Source organism: Macadamia integrifolia, chromosome 10 (assembly GCF_013358625.1).
Source record: "Macadamia integrifolia cultivar HAES 741 chromosome 10, SCU_Mint_v3, whole genome shotgun sequence".
In the NCBI taxonomy this organism is placed as follows: Eukaryota; Viridiplantae; Streptophyta; class Magnoliopsida; order Proteales; family Proteaceae; genus Macadamia; species Macadamia integrifolia.
The window spans coordinates 22,474,409-22,493,173 of record NC_056566.1 but is presented as its reverse complement, the minus strand read 5'-3'; the positions used below and the strand labels follow the sequence as shown (position 1 = coordinate 22,493,173).

The 18,765-nt window shown below is 35.3% G+C and overlaps 2 protein-coding genes across 3 annotated transcripts; both read right to left on the bottom strand.

The window, feature by feature from the left end:
- Positions 1–467: 467 nt before the first annotated feature.
- Positions 468–6,237, bottom strand: LOC122090519 (protein disulfide-isomerase like 2-1-like). Its single transcript, XM_042660141.1, has 11 exons — positions 5,969–6,237; positions 5,015–5,099; positions 4,742–4,839; positions 4,590–4,645; positions 3,762–3,879; positions 3,584–3,611; positions 3,329–3,420; positions 1,771–1,927; positions 1,558–1,682; positions 1,279–1,378; positions 468–883 (listed from the first exon to the last, which is right to left on the bottom strand). The coding sequence occupies exons 1-11, from the start codon at positions 6,118–6,120 to the stop codon at positions 818–820; spliced, it is 1,077 nt and encodes a 358-aa protein (XP_042516075.1). The 5' UTR covers positions 6,121–6,237; the 3' UTR covers positions 468–817.
- Positions 6,238–8,922: 2,685 nt separating this feature from the next.
- On the bottom strand, positions 8,923–13,284 carry LOC122091288 (transcription factor MYB12-like). 2 transcript variants are annotated; one of them, XM_042661147.1, is made up of 3 exons: positions 13,092–13,284; positions 12,886–13,015; positions 8,923–10,117 (listed from the first exon to the last, which is right to left on the bottom strand). In XM_042661147.1, the coding sequence occupies exons 1-3, from the start codon at positions 13,222–13,224 to the stop codon at positions 9,424–9,426; spliced, it is 957 nt and encodes a 318-aa protein (XP_042517081.1). In that variant the 5' UTR covers positions 13,225–13,284; the 3' UTR covers positions 8,923–9,423. The 2 variants fall into 2 exon arrangements, with proteins under 2 accessions (XP_042517081.1, XP_042517082.1); XM_042661148.1 differs by having other exon boundaries at positions 12,886–12,995; positions 13,092–13,269.
- Positions 13,285–18,765: the final 5,481 nt, after the last annotated feature.

Sequence of the window (18,765 nt, the reverse complement as noted above, 5' to 3'; positions counted from 1 at the left end):
TCCAAAACTAACACCTCTCTCACAGTGTTAATTTGTGTGGGTTTACATATAATAAACGAATTTTTAAGAGGAAGATGTAAAATAAGCAAACGTCAGGGGAGGTTGATATAAATCACCCTAAAAACTAACATACTACAAGGGAGAGAGATGTGATTTCTGAAAACAATGGGAAGATTTTTTATAAGAGCAAACTACAAAGGAGGGGATGTAAATTACTCTTTTTTTTAAATACAAAAGAATACCATAAATAGAACTTTCCCTTAACATAAGCCTAAAATTTGTAATTTTTTTACCAAAAATAAAAAATAACCCATCCCCATCCCCACCTCTTCCATTTTTCTTTTTTAATATGATTTTTAAGAAAACATAAATCCAAACGACCTACACCAATTTTTATTTTTTTTTTCTTAGGGTAAGAACATGCACTATTTCATGAATGCCACTACCTCATGACATGCTACCTCTAGTAGTGAAAAATTAAAAAGCACTGCCATAAAATGTGGAGAACACGAGGTTTTAACCAGGAACAAGAAAAGGGTGAACAAGAGGTAGTAAAGTAATTAAAGTATAACCCAAAATTCCCCCCCCCCCCACCTTGCAGACATTAGCGTCAGTAAGAACAATTACTAAAATGTTCCCCAAAACTGTTCTCTTTTCGATACCTCTGAGGAGCTAGTCTTTAAAATCCATTGCCTCTTGCAGCGAAGAGCTTACATCAGAACATTGTCCCCCGGGCTTTAAAAACTCGGGAGACGAACCCCCGAGAAGCGGAGAACAACGCAACAAGGTGAGGCTCGCAGGTCACCACAGAGCTTAACTAAATAAATGTAGATAAGATGTTCTTCTTAAGTGTGAACTCATCTGCCTTGGCTGGGCTGATTGACTGCACACCGAAAAATTTCCCAAAAAAAAACAGAATCAGAAAAGAAACAAAAATTATCATTGATAAGTCAGGAAAATTCTCTAAGTAATGCAATAGCCAAAAAAGAAAAGCCTTTATACCATCTTAAACGTTATGCAACTATGGTTGGAACGGGTCAGGGTCAATACTCTACCGGGTTGCAGAACTCAAAAACTATATGCCTGCCCCAACTTATAAGCCCGGAGAAATGAAAAGATTATCTGGCACAAAAAGGATTGCATGAAAGGGGAGCAGTGGTTCTTAGCATACTAAAACCACCACTAATGCGTTAAGCAGACTTCTAGACATCCCAAACTCCATCCCCACCTCTGCCTCCCCACAAGGAAATATGGTGACATTAAAATGAGCAACTTCACCTTTTCAAGAATGCGATGTATCCGATTTATTTCATTCTTTGCATAATCAGAGCCTTTCTCCATACAGTTCTTGGCAGCTTTCAAGTAGATCTTTCCGTACCTGTGAAATCACAGCGGATTAGTATTGTTAAAATTCACGTTCTACATCATAAACCCAAGACAGCAAATTGTCATTATTTTTAGATCCAACTAAGCCTTGTCGATCAATTATACCCAGTTTCCAACATTAGACCTGTCCAAAATGAAGTAAAAATTCATGTACTCCTTAACTTGCATTACCTTGCAGTCGAACCCTTGAGTTTCTCAGCCTCCTCTTCTATCTTAGAGAAGAGTGCTTTCTTCTCATCATTGCTGGCACTAACGAATTCCTTCACCAAAGCATCAAGACTTGTGATAATACCAGCCTGAAAAACAAAAGGTATCAAACCTTTAAGGAAAAGAAAAAGAATAACTGCTACCATTTGTCAGCTTCTGGATCCGCATGTTACTAACATTAGAAGTAAGCTGTCCTTTCCCATCTCGGCTAGCGCCAGACTTCTCATTGATGAAAGTAACAAAGTCATCTAAATCTCGCCCACCATCATAATCCTCACCAGCTTTGTTGCTCTTTGGGAAGAATTTCAATGTAGGATAACCACTAACACCATACCTGGATGAGGATAGCAATTGTACACCAAGTACAGTAAATACATCATAATGTTTGAAAGTTGAGAACGTAACTTACCATGATACTCCCAATGACAAAGAATACAATATATAGAAAGGGAAAACAACTGTCTACTCAGAATGGAGTGATATTTTTTCAATTTTACAAACACCATTCAAGACACAAATGGAGTATGGGACTAACCGTATGATCAACACCATTCTATGAGATTTTTTCAATTTTACAAACACCATTCAAGACACAAATGGAGTATGGGACTAACCGTATGATCAACACCATTCTAAGAGATTTTTTCAATTTTACAAACACCATTCAAGAAACCAATGGAGTATGGGACCTAACCATATGATCAACACCACTCTTCATTCACAACTATATCATTAGAAGTCATAGCAAATATCATTTTACAACCCCACCCCCCCCCCCCCAAAAAAAAATAATGATAATAATAATAACCCAAAATACTGCTCCATAAAGTGGAGTGTCCTTGTTGAAATAAGTGACGATACTGGTATCACAGTACAGGCACAACTTAACAACAAAGGGAATGAAATACAGGGGCATTCCCAAATTCACACAGATTGTCCTTGCAAATCACTGGATTATCAAAAAGCAACCCAGTGCACGAGGCTCCCACTACAAATCAATAGAAATCCAAATCTACATAACAAATCAATGTTGCATGTGCTTGTATCTATAACAGACGTAGATAAGCTAAAGGCTTTTTTCCCTTTTTTAATTGGGGGGAAGGGGCATTCCCAAATTCACACAGATTGTCCTTGCAAATAACTGGATTAATCAAAAAGCAACCCAGTGCACGAGGCTCCCACAACAAATCAATAGAAATCCAAATCTACATAACAAATCAATGTTTGCATGTGCTTGTATCTATACCAGACATAGATAAGCTAAAGGTTTTTTTCCCTTTTTTAATTGGGGGGAAGGGTGCAAATACATGGAGACATCATATATAAATGTGTGCTATATAACTCAAAACATATCTGCTTACAGTCACTAAGATGAAAGGTCATTACCCAGAGCTGGTCCTGCCGATGCAGGATCCTAGGAGGGGTTACTTTAGAGTCGCTCCTAACCTTTAGCATTTTTGCGCAAAGTGGCCCACCAAGTCTCAAACCAGAGCATTTTCCCTGGCATCCCGAAACTTTTATCATTGCTCTAAGCAATGACCTTATGATCACTAAGATTGAATTAAATGAAATAGGATGTACTCCTTATATCGCACCAAATGCATATTTTTATAGTGAATTTACTTGTTTTTCTCTTTGTAGTTCCTTAGTTTACTGTGAATAATTTTTTCACATCAATCCATGCTCATGAAGTCTTTCTACACAGAAAAAAGATCCTAAATATTGGCGGACTCACTTTTCAGCCAGATCCTTGTAACTGTCAGCATCCAAATTTGCAATTACTACATCGTCTTCCATTTTAAATGCTGTGGCCACCTTTTCATATACCTACAAACCATTTTCCAGAAAATAATCAGAACCCCAAAAAATGTTAGCATACTCATTTTTCAGTTTTGAAGGGAGAGGAAGGGATTTGTAGTTAAACACTCTGGTTAAGGCACACCAGCTTCTAGAGACGATATTGAAACAACTGTTACTGTTCTGGACTTACAGGAGCAAGATTTTTGCAATGGCCACACCTGCAAAAGGCAAAAGAATATTACATTACTGCACAGCATACAAAGACCATGCATTATAGATCCAGGGTACGATAATTGAAAAGAAGTTCTACCTGAAAATCAACATCCATGAAAATAAAAATACATAGATAATTGGAAATGCATTCTTACCATGGAGCATAGAACTCAACCAGAACATCCTTGCTTTCATCCAAAACAACCTCATCAAAATTATCTGCTGTTAGCACCACCACACTTGATGGGATTGCAGCAATCTTCACATTGGTCCCTGCAGATAAGTGCACCGTTGCAATCAGTGTACTAACATGGATTTTGCCACCATTTCAATCTATGCAAGGAAAGGCCAAAGCCAGAAAAAAAGTGTGTACTACGAAAAGAAAAAATATACGATAAGATACAAAAAGAATATGTTGACAAGAAAAAATTCTGAAGGCTCCAAGAAATGAATACACAAGAATATGAAAGAGCAGAGACATTCATATCAAGTACAAAAATGGAACTGAAGGATAAATTTATATCCCAGGAACCATGTTGCAAGGTGTAGGTGCAATCACTAGGAAAAGTATACCATACGCTAAATGGAGAAAGTAAACATCACTAATAGCTAACACTGTCATCTCATACAAGTACAACATTTAATATAAACATTCTGATAAAGGTATAAAGTTACACTACAAAATTAATTTGTGTCCTATTCAAAATTATAACTCTAAAACAATGGAGATTCTACATGAGGCCTGTCCGAAATTGATCAAAACATTAGCAGTGTAAGAACTCCAAAATTGAATTGAAATGTGTCAGAATCTGCAATCAAAATCCTGATTCCATCCAAAATTACCATTGCAGCCTAAATGCAAAAGAGGGGGTAATTTGTGGGGATGCTTGGCTAAAAACTAGCAACCACAAATCATAACTTGATAGTTCAGAAGCTCCTCTACTGCAGATATATAGGGTGAGAATTCAAGGCCAACATATTACCTCCCTCATTATTCACAAACTCAGCAAGAGATTCAGAAGTCCGTGGTCCTTCATACCTACACAAGTCACACATTCAACTATTATGTATCCAAAGGCATAACTAGTCTCAGGTTTAAACAGTCAGGGAATAATGCCAAGAAAATTCTCCTCACTTTTTGGGTTCCAAGGACCCTTTGGGAAACCATTGAATTGTAGGGTATCCAGTAACCCCATATTTGCTACAGAGACTCTTATGCTCATCACAGTCAACCTACACCAAGAGTAAATCAACTTTTAGAACAATTCAATAGATTTCTCCAGTAAAGTGCACGCAGTATCAAACCTGGATAGTAATAATAGCCGGCTGCTAGTTCTCTTACAGAACTTTGCAATTACAACATTTTGGTTGGGAAATTCAAACAATACAGACAGGTACTATTGCTGACCTTTCCAACCAAAACAGTTTTGGCCTTCTTAAAGCTTGCACCTAGTTTCTCATACTCGGGAGCAAGCTTTTTACAGTGCCCACACCTGTCAGGATAAAAGGAAAGGAAATCAATGTCAGTGTGTAAACCTGAAAAATAAAAGAAGCTAACGAGAAGCTGATAGCAGAAAATAGGTTTCAATCTACTTTCCTTTGTACAATCTACCACTCAGAAAACACATTCAACTTTTGTGTAAAAGAAAAAGAATAAACAACAACGTTGTGGTCAAAACCACCGGAGTTCATCCAACTAATGCCACTAATTCTATAAATTCTATTGAGAGAGGGTGACAGTCCATCATTGAACTGAATCAACATAGGGAGAATTTTTAGAATAAAAAAATGGCAAATTCCCGTAAAGCAAGATAGGCTTATACAAACAAAGAGATTTAAGCCTTAGCACAACAAGTGAACCTGCATAAAAGCAAGAAATTAAGAAGACAAAGGAAGTAGGAAATGAAAAATCCAATGCAAGATGTTGATATGATCGACAGGGGAATAATTGATATAAACCCAATTCAAAACCTGAAAACTCTTTTTTTTTTGTTCGAGAGGGGGGGGGGGCGATTCTATATACCATAAAATATTTCAGACCCTTCAGAACTAAGTGTTTTTAATCAGAGGACACCAAGTTAAAATTTTGTAAGACAAAACCAGTCAGGAATTGCTCCAAAAATCTGGTTCAATCTCAACTTACTAACCCAATCCTAGATCATATGGATAATCATGATCCACATAACACCACAAAACCCCTAATAATTGCAGATCTGAAATGCACGCGATCGGAAACCCCACACTTTCACAAATCAAATCAACAATGCGTAACTACATAATTCTACAATTATATAGCAGCAGAAACCAGACAATCAAAGAAACAATACAAAAATCAATTAAGCTCAGAAAGTAAAATTCTTACCAAGGCGCGTAGAATTCGACAAGAGCGCCTCGATCCTGTCCGACCTCCTTCTCGAAGTTCTCTTCTGTCAAAACGACTACATCGTCTGCAAAAGCTGCTACTAAGAGAAGAGCAAGTGTTCCAACAGCAAACCAGATCTGAGAGATCGCCATTTTTCTTCCTAGTTTTTGGTTTTCTTCTACGAGGACAAAGAAGCATAAGAAAAAACCCGTCTTTGACGAACCGCTAGGAATTTATTGGGCATTGGGTTGGAAGACGCGTATACACTTCTCTATGATTCGTCGAAACTCCATCAACTCGTCACGTTTGTTTTTTTTTTATAGTTTGTGTGGAAAAATTCTGTCTACCCCCCAAATTTGTCTTAAATTATTCAAACTCCCTTACCAAAAAATTCCTATTCTAATTTCCTCTGAAAACAAAGTTTTCACATCTTTTCTCCCCTAATACTTTAAAGGGATAATCTCCGCTGTGAAGGGTGCAAACCCTGCACCGTGCCCCTCCTCCTTGCCTCTGTCATCCCAATGTCAAATGACCCATATGAGTAAAGCTGTAGAGGAGGAAGAGAGAGGGTGTGATGGCGAAGGGTGTACTATGCGTAGATTTACCTCTCTACTGAAGGGGCAGTCAGTCTTTTTATATCCCATTTTGGTAGGTTCAATTTATTAGCATAGTTTAATTTAATAAAATATAGTTAGATAATATTAATACAAAATGGGGGAGGGGTATATCTATATTTGAAAGTAGATGAAAAACTTCAACATAATTTAGAGAATATAATTTTATTTGTGAATGTGGTCAGAAATCCATAATAAAGTCCGACCACAACAACCAAATTGATTATCTTGTGCATAAGGATAATAGATTACTTAGTAAAAATTTCAAAATCATCACGAACCTCTAATTTTTTTTTTTTTTTTTATTATATGATGATTTATTAACTTTCCATATATATAAATAGAAATAGATAGATTAGAAAAACAACATCTCTTATGTCAATGACATCAAAGGGATATTAAATGAATGGAATAGGGATATGAAAAGAAAAAAAAAAAAAATCCAATGTCCTTAACAATTAGAGGACAACATAAAATGGTAGTACGGCATTTACTTCCTATTATAAGAACTTATCATAATTAGAAGTCCAATCATATTATAAAATATGAGATGGTAGGCCATTAAGGTAATCCTTGTACACACTTGAATATAGTTTTATTTGAATAAAAATAAGAAAATTTGACATAAAAAAATAAATAAATACAAGAGTGGGTTCCCTCCAATGCCAAAGTACTCCTAGCGATTGGAGGGTCGCCATTACAAATCTTCAAATAGGAGGGATTTATGAGGAGAGAGAGGGAATGGAGCCCCCATTTATGTCTTGGTGTGTCAAGGAATCTACACGCTAATAATATGTGTTGTTGGGGTTATGATGTTTTGTATTGCATTGCATAGGTTTGTGGGCAATTCCAAAGGGCCGATAAAAGTCTATAGGGCTTGGGGACAAGTGGTTGTAATTGTGAAACAGTTCTCATCGTGCTGTGAACATCAACAATCTTATCAAATCTGGAAAATTTTTGCGTTATGTGATTACTTGTTTGTAACTTGCATTCATTTTCTGCATTGTTTTTTATTTCATTTTAACATGTACATCATTTCCCCGAAAAATGTTACATAGGATGGCATTAAGACATTAACTGGTGTTATATATAGTGATTTACCATAACTAGAGGGGTAAATATATCTCATGAACGAGGAAGTAATACACAGTTAGGTAAATCACAGTATGTAATTGGATAGTTAAGTCTCTCATATCCACAGCCACATACAAGGATTATATAAATTGCAAACTGGGCCAATTGAACCTTACTAATAAATTGAATCCAGCCCAAATGAGAATGAAAAGACGTTGTTCTACTTAATGGGCTTTTAACGCAATTGTTCTATACTTCTCATTGAGTAATTTTTTTTTTTTTTTCTTAGAGGGAGTGGGAAGAACTTTTGTAAGGATTTTAATCAGATTTGGTTCAATGTTGATTCTAATTCGCTTGAAGATAAGAAGGGCAGAAATTAGTACTGATCTTTTTGTTAAATCATTATAATATCTCAAATCGAATCAATTAATAAACAGTTTTTCAACAATTCCGAGGAAACTTATCGTTTCTATTTCTGTTTTGTTGCCTTTTTATTAATAGTACTAGTCCAAAATAAAGATATCCCATGTTATTGGGCTCGACATTGTTGGGCTTAAACCATGACTTCTATGCTGAAACTTTTTTTATTTTTTCGGTAAACTATGCTGAAACTGTGACCAACAATAAAACAATTTAAATTAATTTACATAGAACAAATAAAAGGGCATATCCGGTGCGCGAAGCTCTCCGCATATGCGAGATTCGAAAGTACGAGAACTATGTAGCCATATCCCGAGAATGACTTCTATGCTCAAACTTCTTTTTTTTCTTTTGGGGTAAACTATGCTCAAACTGTGACTAGCTATAAAAATAAAAAATAAAATAAAAATAAAAAAGATTAAATTAATTTACATATTATAAATAAACAGGCATATTTGGTGCATGAACCTCTCGCATATGCGAGGTCCGAAGGAACAAGAACTTTGCAGCCATACCCTAAGAATGTACCATAAAAAATATATAGAATGTTACAACTAACTAATTTTGTAATCAACTTAATAGCATCAGTTCTAATCAATCCAAAACCAATAGTTTATCAATTCAAAATCAATCATACTATTTACTAAACGTTTTCAATTTTTCTAATTAAAATTCAAATTTCAACGGTTTGATCTATGGTTTCAAGTATCGATATCATATCGGCCATATCGTGTTAGTATCAACTGAGACCGATCTCCAATCCTTAACCAATCTGGATCAGTTACCCCTATCATTTCAAGGATAAAACAATAAAAAATAAATGTAATTTTTCTTAAAAACAAGGGGTAAAAATGACCGATATACATTGATCCTCTCGATACCAATCCAAATAGGCAAAGACCAATACCGATAACTAAATCCATGGTTGGATCAAGCTTTCATAATCTCCCTTAGAAGACTTGAAAAATGATAAAATAAAATAAAAAAACCACATAGGAGTTTGTGAACCTAAGATGGTCCTTTATAATTAAAAATAAAAATAAAAATAAAAACTTTCTCCATTTATTAATGGATTTTTCTCTTCTATTAAGAAATACCAACGGAGAAAATTCCAGAACTCAAGACAAGAAGCAGCAGAAGGAAGAATTCCACCATTTCAACGTCAAGAAAGAAGCCTCCAGCTACTGCTCACACTCCTCTGCACTAGTGGTCCCTGCTGGTCCCAAATTTTCTTCACCATCATCATCCTCCCAGAGCCAAGACAGCAACTCCTCTCCCTCTTCCGGCCACATTCCAGTACTTGTAGCAGCAGAATCAGTAATAGTAGTAGTGGTACGGCTCTGAATATCAATATCCTCTTGCCCCAGAAGATCCGCCAACAATTGCAGAAGTCCAGTCCCAGTCACCCCATTCCTGATCATCTAAACAGAAGCTCATGTTATTGGAAGAATAAGAGTACCAGTCCTCACTCTCCCCATTTGAGTTCCCAATTCCACTATATATCTCCTCCCTCATCGCGGTGGCAGTTGGGGTGATGATCCCTTCGGCCACCTCTCCCTCCTTGTCAATAGCATCCATCAATTCATCAATGTTGATCAAAATGCCATCTTTCTCTAGCCCTTGACCAACGCCACTAGATTCATGTGATGGATGGTTCATACCCATTCTTTGATTTTGATCTGGGTTGGATGTAATGAGCATTCTTTCACTGTCAATTTCACAGTCAGTAACTGAATTCATCATCCCAGTTCTCTTCTCTACCGATCCCATTGTTGCTGCTGCTGCTGCTGCATTGGTGGATTTGAGGCTAAGGCTACTGGTAGTCATGCTCTTCTTCATGGCGGTTCTGGCCGTTCTACTCCCTCTTCGCTTGCTTGCGCTACCCAGTTTGGATAAGTCCAAGAGTATTGGTGGTTGGCGGCGTTGGCCTAAGTTGCCAGGTCTTCTGAAGCAGTGGATTCTCCTACTCAAGTGAGAGTTCCAGTAGTTCTTTATCTCGTTGTCTGTTCTTCCTGGCAAATGTCCAGCTATCAACGACCACCTGTTTGACAAAATTCCCAATATAAGTAGATTCATTTTGTAAGATTCGGGTCAGGTTCACATTCGAGATTGATCCATGAATTTGAAATCTATTAATTGAAGAGAGAGAAAGTGGATTTCCAATTTATAGACCAGGGATGTATGAGATTGTTCTCGAAAGCATTTAAATCACAATCTGTATGATTTTTTTTTTTTAATTTTTATATTAAATATTGTATTAAATAAATTTTGAGAATAAAATAGAGGGTAAATTATAAGACTATAAATATGTAAGAGGTATAAAATGTCAATAAGAAAATCTCTTTTATAATTCACTCCATTTTAAGGAATATTGTTTTGCATTTTAACATAATTGGACCATCAAAATTACATAGCTAAGAGCCTTGCTAACCTTTCTTATTTTTTTTTTCTAGAGGTTACTTAAAGCCAAAGAGTTCATAAAAATGATGAATTATATTGTCATTATCAAAAGATGTCACATATTATTGTCTTGTATATTTTCTTGAGTACACATGTTTAGGATTTATATAAAAACTACTAAACAAGTTATATAATACCTAAAGGTAATCAATAAGAAAATCTTTTTAACTTATCAAGAGAAAAAGATTCCCACACCGTGGGGTGGGGATTTCTCCCCAGCATCATACATAATGAGTTGTGGGGCCAATATTGACATTCTCTCCTTATACTGTATGTGAGTCCCCTACTAAACGAATCCACTTTGACATCTTGGGAAACCTCGACACATTAATAAGTAATGATTATTCTCTTCATTGTACATATTATTGATTTAACTGATTAATAATTAAATGATAATACAACTGTGATATTAATGCACGTGAACTAGTTCTCTGTTTGAAAGTGCGACCTACACTAGCATTCTCTATATCTATATTTTTCCTCCCCTAGACAAAAGGCAAAAAGTGTTTTTTTTTTACATATGGAAGATAGAGATAGACATATGGGGGCACTGAGTAGGTCATGCTCTAGCAAAAATTTATTTTCTCTTAAAGCACCGTTGGAAGCGGAGCATCACTCTCAGTCTTTTATGTCTTGCTCAAAGTAGGTGACGACATACATGAGACATACACTATTGTCCACCACCATAAAATATTTTTGATATTTTTAGAGTTTTCGTGTCCACCATCGGTAAATCTTTTGTTTTTTTCCCACACATCCTCCTCTAATTTCTTGTAATAGTCATATCAATCCTATAGTTTTCAAGATATAAATCCATCCCTAATTTTCAAAACAAATTTCTAAATTCATCATTGAAAAATGAATGCATAGTATTATACTAATATCCCAATTGAATTATCGAGGAATGATTAATCTTTGTAAGATAATAAGTTTGACTCCCATTAGGCACACCTTGGGCCATTCACACGGGGGTGTTTAGTGCTCTTCACTTTTTTCAGTGAAAGTTGAATGGTTATCATTCAACCCCGGTATGACCTGGTCCATACGATTGTGGAGTCAGTATGGGCCCGCAAGACTAGTCAGGCCGAAGGCCTAGATCCCGTTGTTAGCATAAAAAAAATAATAAATAAATTATGAGATAAAACAATCCTTACTATTACTTTTTTGTTCACATATATCACTTTGTCATGGATTCACCAAATTCTGGCATGTAGGAGTCCTCCATTAAGAATAGCTAAATAAGGGAAACTTATTCACCCCGCCCACCCCAAAATAAAAAAGTAATGAGGATTTGTGGATGAGAGAGAGAGAGAGAGAGAGAGAGAGAGAGAGAGAGAGAGAGAGAGAGAGAGAGTGTACCAAAAAATTCATGGATCTTTTGCCTATATATTTATCATATCAACTCATGTGAATAGATCTATACTTTTGAAATCTAAAGAACACACTGATGTATGTGAGGAGATATACTAAAAAGGATAAAGCGTTTCTTCATCCTAGGTGAAGAGATTCTTCAATATCAATGGTTATAATCACTCTCTTTGTATTATGAAGTTCAAAATTGTACCTATAATCCCATCCGACTGCCATAAAAAGTTTATATTCCTCATTTTAGAGTTTAAAATTCAACTTTTTGTGATTGACTATAAAGTTGAAAATAAAAGTTTATATTCCTCAATTTAGAGTTTAAAAGTCAACTTTTTGTTATTGACTAAAAAGTTAAAAGAAAAGAGATCAACAGAGAGAGGAAGAGGCAGAGGAAGAGGGAGAGAGAGGAAAGGGTCAACAGAAAACAGGAAAGTGAACATGGTTCGACAGCAAACCATGCCCTTCCCAACAGAGAGTGAATAGTTGTTCTAAGGCACCGTTTGACAACATTTTATTTCTATCGTTTCTGTATTTTCTTATTCTCAGAAATAGAGAAACAACATAAAATGCAATTAATAAAGTTGTTCTGTTTCTCCTGTTTTTAGAAACATAAATCAAAATCTATGTCTATTTATGTCAACTTGTTTCATCGTTTCTACAAAACGAATTTGAGAGAATAAAAAAACTGTTGTGCTTGATAAATCCCTCAATTGTTTAAACCTAAAATGAGGGAATCGAACCCCCTCTCCCTTTTGGGCATCCAATGATACTATTGGGCTTTTAGTGGCATTATGTTTGTAAAATACGTTTCGAGAAATAAGTTTATTAAACACTAAAAAATCCATTTTTGTTTCAAAAAAGGTGGAAAATCGTTTCCGTTGTTTCTAGATACAGAAATAACAAAAACATTATCAAACGGTGTCTTAAATGTACAACCTGTTTCCCAAAAAATAAAAAAAATAAAAAGTTATGTAAGTGTAGTACCTGTTTCCCAAGGAGGTACGTAACTTAATAATCATATCTTCTTCTTCAGCTGTGATATTCCCTCTCTTCACGTCAGCCCTTAAGTAGTTAATCCATCTCAGCCTGCAACTCTTTCCACATCTCAATAAACCTTCAAGTCAAGTACTACATACGTAAGAAACAGAAACCCAACTCAAATTAATTTTAAGGTTTTTTAATTATCTCACCTGCTTTCTTAGGTAATGATCTCCATGAACCTTCCCCATTAGTTTCAATGTACTTCTTCAGGATCTCATCCTCTTCAGTTGTCCATCTCCCTTTCTTCAGTCCCACTTTTTCACAACACGGAGCTCTTCCCATCTCACAAACCCAAACAGAGCAGAAAGTGGAGAGAGAGAGAGAGAGAGAGAGAGAGAGAGATGAGGGCTCTGGCCTCGTAAACTCATGGGTGAGAAGGGTAAAATGGGGGCTTGACAATCCTATATAGGGTGCACACATAACACAGATGGACAGAGAGAGGAGTCAGGGTGGGGCTGGTGATGTAGAAGGATTTGCGGTGGTGAAAGTAGCCACGATGAAAGAAGGAAGGAACCATAGTACTAGTGCCGACCGTGGAGGGCCTGATCACAAGACTAAATCCGGTTCTCTCGTATGTTCTTGATTCGTGAATTTAAAAAAGAAAAATCTTTTCATTTAATAGATTCTAAATCTACAGATCAGAGAAGTACAAGAATGAACGACCATGACTATCCCAGTGGACGAAAGCTTTGTCACCCTTTCCCTGCTCCCTTCATATTTTCACACTTGACACACACCACAGGCCCTCATTAATTTCCCTCTTATCATTTCATCTACTCCACTTCCTTCAGTACTGAAAACCTTGAATTTATGGGTCCGTATGACCGTCACTGACTAGGTGACAAAAATCTGTAGTATACTACTTCTAGCTAGTTTTGTTTTTCTGTTTTTTAAGGTTTTACTCATAGGATTCAGAATGTTGATTTGAGTGATTCGTGAGAGATGAGGAATTATCACTATTTCTTAGATTTGGGGATCATATTTAATTTAATAGAATCTTTTCACTCACATTTTTTCCCCCATAAAAAAGTTTTATGAAACTCTCTTTTTACTTTGAAATCGAGAATATCCTTTTACTTTCATGCAATTTATCATAGGGTATATGGTTCAACAAGCAATCGATACTTCACTATCAAACGTGTTGTACTACTTGTACTTGGCATCTTTTAATATTAATATCATAATAATGAATGAAATATAGTGGAAAAGTTTTCTATTTGATGGGGTTTCTTCCAATATCTAAGAAATCCATTGGAACCAGGTTGATTGTTTCACTCAAAAGGAGTTGAAGGGAAGGGTAATAACAGTCACAAGAAAACCTGAATTTCTATTCTAAAATTTATAGTTAACAGTAAGAATTCGAAGGCAAACCCCAACAAAATCGGTTAAATGGATCCTCAAATCCTTGAAGAGTGAAATGACAAAACTAAAGAGTAATTCGGGATTTCATTAATAGGGATGGTGTTACCCCACAATTGTTAAAATGATTTTGTAAATTTCAAAATCATTTCAAAAATAAGAAATTAGAAAACAAAAAAATGGATTTTGATAATATAAATGCATAAGGTATACATTTGACATATGAGATTAGAGGAGTGATGCGAACCTCAAAAAAAAACTCACCCTAAAAAACAATTTGTAAGGTGATGTGAATATCAAGACCTTATCAATCCGTATCAAATTCTTTAGAAACTGATGTGAGACAAACTTCACATATGTTGATATCGGACATAAGTCATAACAGACGGAAATTATATATCTTTGTATTTAAGAGATGGAGAAGGGAACAATGCCCCTGCTTCTCTAAATTTAAGGGAGAAGTGTTGTAGGGATGAAAGAGAGAGAGAGACGTATTTTCATTGGTATGCCAAATTAGCTCCAACAACTTTGGACTTTTTTCAACGAAATAAGAGAAGTAAGAGGGAAAATCACACTTGAGATACAAAATGTCATTAATGGGCCTCTATGGTTTATAATTCCATTTTATATCCCTATACTATGGAAATACTTCCATTTATATAACTATAGTATTAAGTTACTTTCATTTCTTTTTTTTACAAAAAAAAAAAAAAAAAGGGCCAATCACATATTTATCATTATAAGTGTTTTCAAATTTAGATTATTGAAAATAAAGAACATTAAAAAGTTGTAACATTATTTAATCCCCTTGTCTTATTTCCAAAAGTTATTTAAAGAAATATTTAATTCAAAAGTAAAAATAAAAATTCAAAAAGAGATTTTCTAATTAACACCTTAAATAATTTGTAACTTTACTATTTTGTCATTTTAATATGATAGATATTTTTTTTTTAAGTCATTTCATATGTATACTTGAAAAATGTGCATGTCACTTTTTTATTATGACATAATGTATTCTTGGTTCAAATTATTTTTGAAAACCTTTTTATACTCTTACCTTAAATAACTGATGGGAATAATACAAGGGGCAATAAAAATATGACAAATTCTAAATACATCTATAGAGGTGTTATTCACACTCTCTTTAAAAAAGTTTGAAATCATAAATTGAATGCAAATTTTATGTGAAATGACAAAATTTACGCTCATTAAAAAAATATATTCTACTAAAGGGGAAAAGGTCACTCCTTGATCATGCAGCCCTATGCTAGTGTGGGGCCAAGGGGGGGCAAATATAGGGTGTGGGTTTTTTTGAGTTCCACATGGTTGAGGGCGTCATTTTGCCTCCTTCTATCTCTGGGTACAAGGACCGCGCTATCAGGAGTGCTCATTTCCCCTATACTAAAAGGTTGAAAACAAAAACAATCTCAGTAGCAACAAGATTTTCCTAAGAAAATAAGTTAAATTTTTTTTTTTTTATTTATTAAACAAGTTGCGATACTTTTGTTACCCATCTTGGTGACAACCAACTTTTCCCTTGATTTATAATTTTGGGGAAGTGTTCTCTGCCCGTCAGCTTGGCGCCTACACTTGCACGAAACACAATCAATACTCTTTCTTTAATTCAATTTGTAAAGAGTAAGAAGATCATTTTATAAGGAGGAGAGGAAGACAGACACAAGAGTTCTGACATAGGAGCCGTGCTTTCAAATACCAAAAAAAAATCCTATAGTTTCATAGGGCAATAGAACACCCCATGTTTACATGTCTACTACGTTTAAGGAGCAATGCGTCCTTTACAAGTTTAACCATGTCTAAGCGTAGAGGATGCGGCCAAAGACCATTCTTTTTTTCAATTTTATATCACCAACTATAACTTTATCACACCCAACACCGTGCATTAAGTTAGACATTTTTTCATAGATTTCAAAATCAATCTCCAATCATTTGTATCCTTTTATCTCACGCATGGCCATTGTGTGGGTAACAAAAGGTACGTACTTGAACTCTTGAAGCCTTCGGTACAAGAACTGAAGCATCTGAATCTCATAGAACAAGATCATAACCTCTTGTTTTCATCCTTGTTTTGGAGCTGTCCTCAAGTTTGATCTTTCTCCTCTTTAATTTTTTGACACGCGACATGATTGTTCTCTCTCTTTCTTTACGGCCGTCTGAAGAGAACAATATTTCATTTCATTGACCAGACAAGCAGGACCAAGGGCCAATATGCAATTAAAAAAGTTGTCGGTGAAGCTGCTTATACTTCACATGTTACAATTAATAGATCCTCTTCTTGCCCTGCAACGAGCCAGGGTCCAATGTGTAATTAAAAAAATTGTCAATGAAGCCGCTGATAGTCTGATATTACACATGTCTATTTGGATTCTGGACCAAGGATTTAGGGGATGGTATCGATATTGGTATTGGTATATCAATTTTAATTGGGTCAGATCGGTGTATATTGGTTCATTTTGCCTTTTTTTTTTTAAAGTGCTAATTTTTTTTACTATTTTACTCTTGAACCAATACAGATAATTAGTCTAGAATCTGGATCGGTCTCAATCAATACCGATTTGATACATCCGATACAAGACCGATACTTGAAACCATGATCTCGATTTTACATAGATTCTATATATATGGGTTGACTTTAAAACATGTATTTTATTTATCTATAAAAATTATGAAGAGAGTTGGGCACATTACTAGTTTTTTTTGGAGCTAGCAGCTTAGCCAATAGAGAAGTTAGGATGGGATGGAATGGGCATTACTATATTATGAGCATTTCCAAAGGACAGGGAAAGAAAGTGAAAAAAGCTGGGCATTACTATATTATGACCATTTCCAAAGGACTGGGAAAGAGAGTGAAAAAATTTTTGTGCCTAGCCTTTTTCCAAAAATCATAAATGGAAAAATCAGGTTTTTGAACTTGATTCATCCTTATCAAACCTTGGTGAGTTGGGTGAGTCAAACCTAATCTGGACAAGTCATTTTTTGTTTATAGATATCTTCATTATTTTCCTTCTTCAAGTGAGAAGTGACTGCGGCTACAGTAAGAATAATAAAAAAAAAAAAGTTAATATTGAAGACAACAAATAAAATTTTAGGCTTTTTCTAGTTATAGATCAAACTTGTGGGTTATGAATAGTATATGGCCCAATATATAAATATAAAAAGAAATTAGATTCGATTAAATTCGCATGACTCAGGCAAAAACACCAAGTTAACAAAAATTCGGACTTGATTAATAATTTCTTAAACTTGGGCGAGTTTTCATGACTCTTGATTAGGTCTCAGTTTTTATTTTGTTTAATTACTATAGACTCAGGCGATTCGCATGACTCAGAACCTAGTTTTCCAACTATAATAAAAATTGGGAGAGAGATCAACACTTAGTTTGTTTATATTGGTATTTTAATGCCAAACTAATGACAAACAGTGAAACAATATATTTTAATAAGGAAAGAGAAGGAGAATTATATAGGTGAATATATATATATATATATATATAATTGTATAATATCCAATGGGAAAATATTGTAAACACTGCAATTGTGTACCACCCTCTCACATTCTCTCTTCTCCATGACATGTGAGCCCTCTGATGATAAATTATGATTCGCCTCCTCTTGTGCCTCCCATGGTTGGGACTTGGGTCATTGGGTGTGGGGATTCTATTACATGTAAGTAGCACATAGGTCCCCTCTCCATATATAATTAATATATAACGTATGGGCCAATGTTCTCTCCCTTCGCTCAAGGACCCCTGTGTCTATCTCTCTCCTTCCCTTCTCTGAAATGATGTCACTCCTTGGGAATTATTCATTTTCAAGGACAGTGGTTGGATGTTTCCTGTTAATCTAGCCTACTCTCCCAAACAAGAAACACTTTTCCATAATATATATATATATATATATATATATATATATATATATATACCTTTTAAAAATAAGTGTATGCATCTTATGTAACTAAAATTGTGAACTGAGAAGCTGAAACCTTGCTTTGGCTGCCCTTTTACGTACTTTCAAAAGTTTTTTCTAAGTTGGAAAATTTTTTTTAGAATAACCTACTATTATTTTATTATTAACCAATGTTATTTTCTTGCACACTTTTCGATGATAATATATAAATGAAAGGATTTGAAAATCACCTCTTGGCATGGTGGTGGCTACCAATCTTAGAGCTCTGGCCTAAGTCCTTAGGAGAGGTCGCTCCCCCCACCCCTCACATTAGATGTGTGACATCTTGTAATTCCCCTCTTGTCCCCCACCCTTCTCCTGGTCATTTTCTTGGGCTGCCAACCTAGTGCCTATGGGCCCTCAATAGGAATGACCGAAAAATAAGGGAAAAAAAAAGATTTTATATAATTTATTGCGGGAAACAAATTGCCACGATACTAGTGTACTTACTCCTACGCATATCCTTTCACATCCCACTCGTGGCCCCCATACAGCCTCTCCA

Coding starts and splice junctions, on each gene's coding strand:
- LOC122090519 (XM_042660141.1), bottom strand. CDS start 6,120: ATGGCGATCTCTCAGATCTGGTTTGCTGTTGGAACACTTGCTCTTCTC. Junction 4,840..5,014: donor AAACTGTTTTGGTTGGAAAG/GTCAGCAATAGT, acceptor CTCTTGGTGTAG/GTTGACTGTGATGAGCATAA. Junction 1,928..3,328: donor TACAAGGATCTGGCTGAAAA/GTGAGTCCGCCA, acceptor ATCCTCATCCAG/GTATGGTGTTAGTGGTTATC.
- LOC122091288 (XM_042661147.1), bottom strand. CDS start 13,224: ATGGGAAGAGCTCCGTGTTGTGAAAAAGTGGGACTGAAGAAAGGGAGA. Junction 13,016..13,091: donor ATCATTACCTAAGAAAGCAG/GTGAGATAATTA, acceptor CTTGACTTGAAG/GTTTATTGAGATGTGGAAAG. Junction 10,118..12,885: donor CGTACCTCCTTGGGAAACAG/GTACTACACTTA, acceptor TTTGTCAAACAG/GTGGTCGTTGATAGCTGGAC.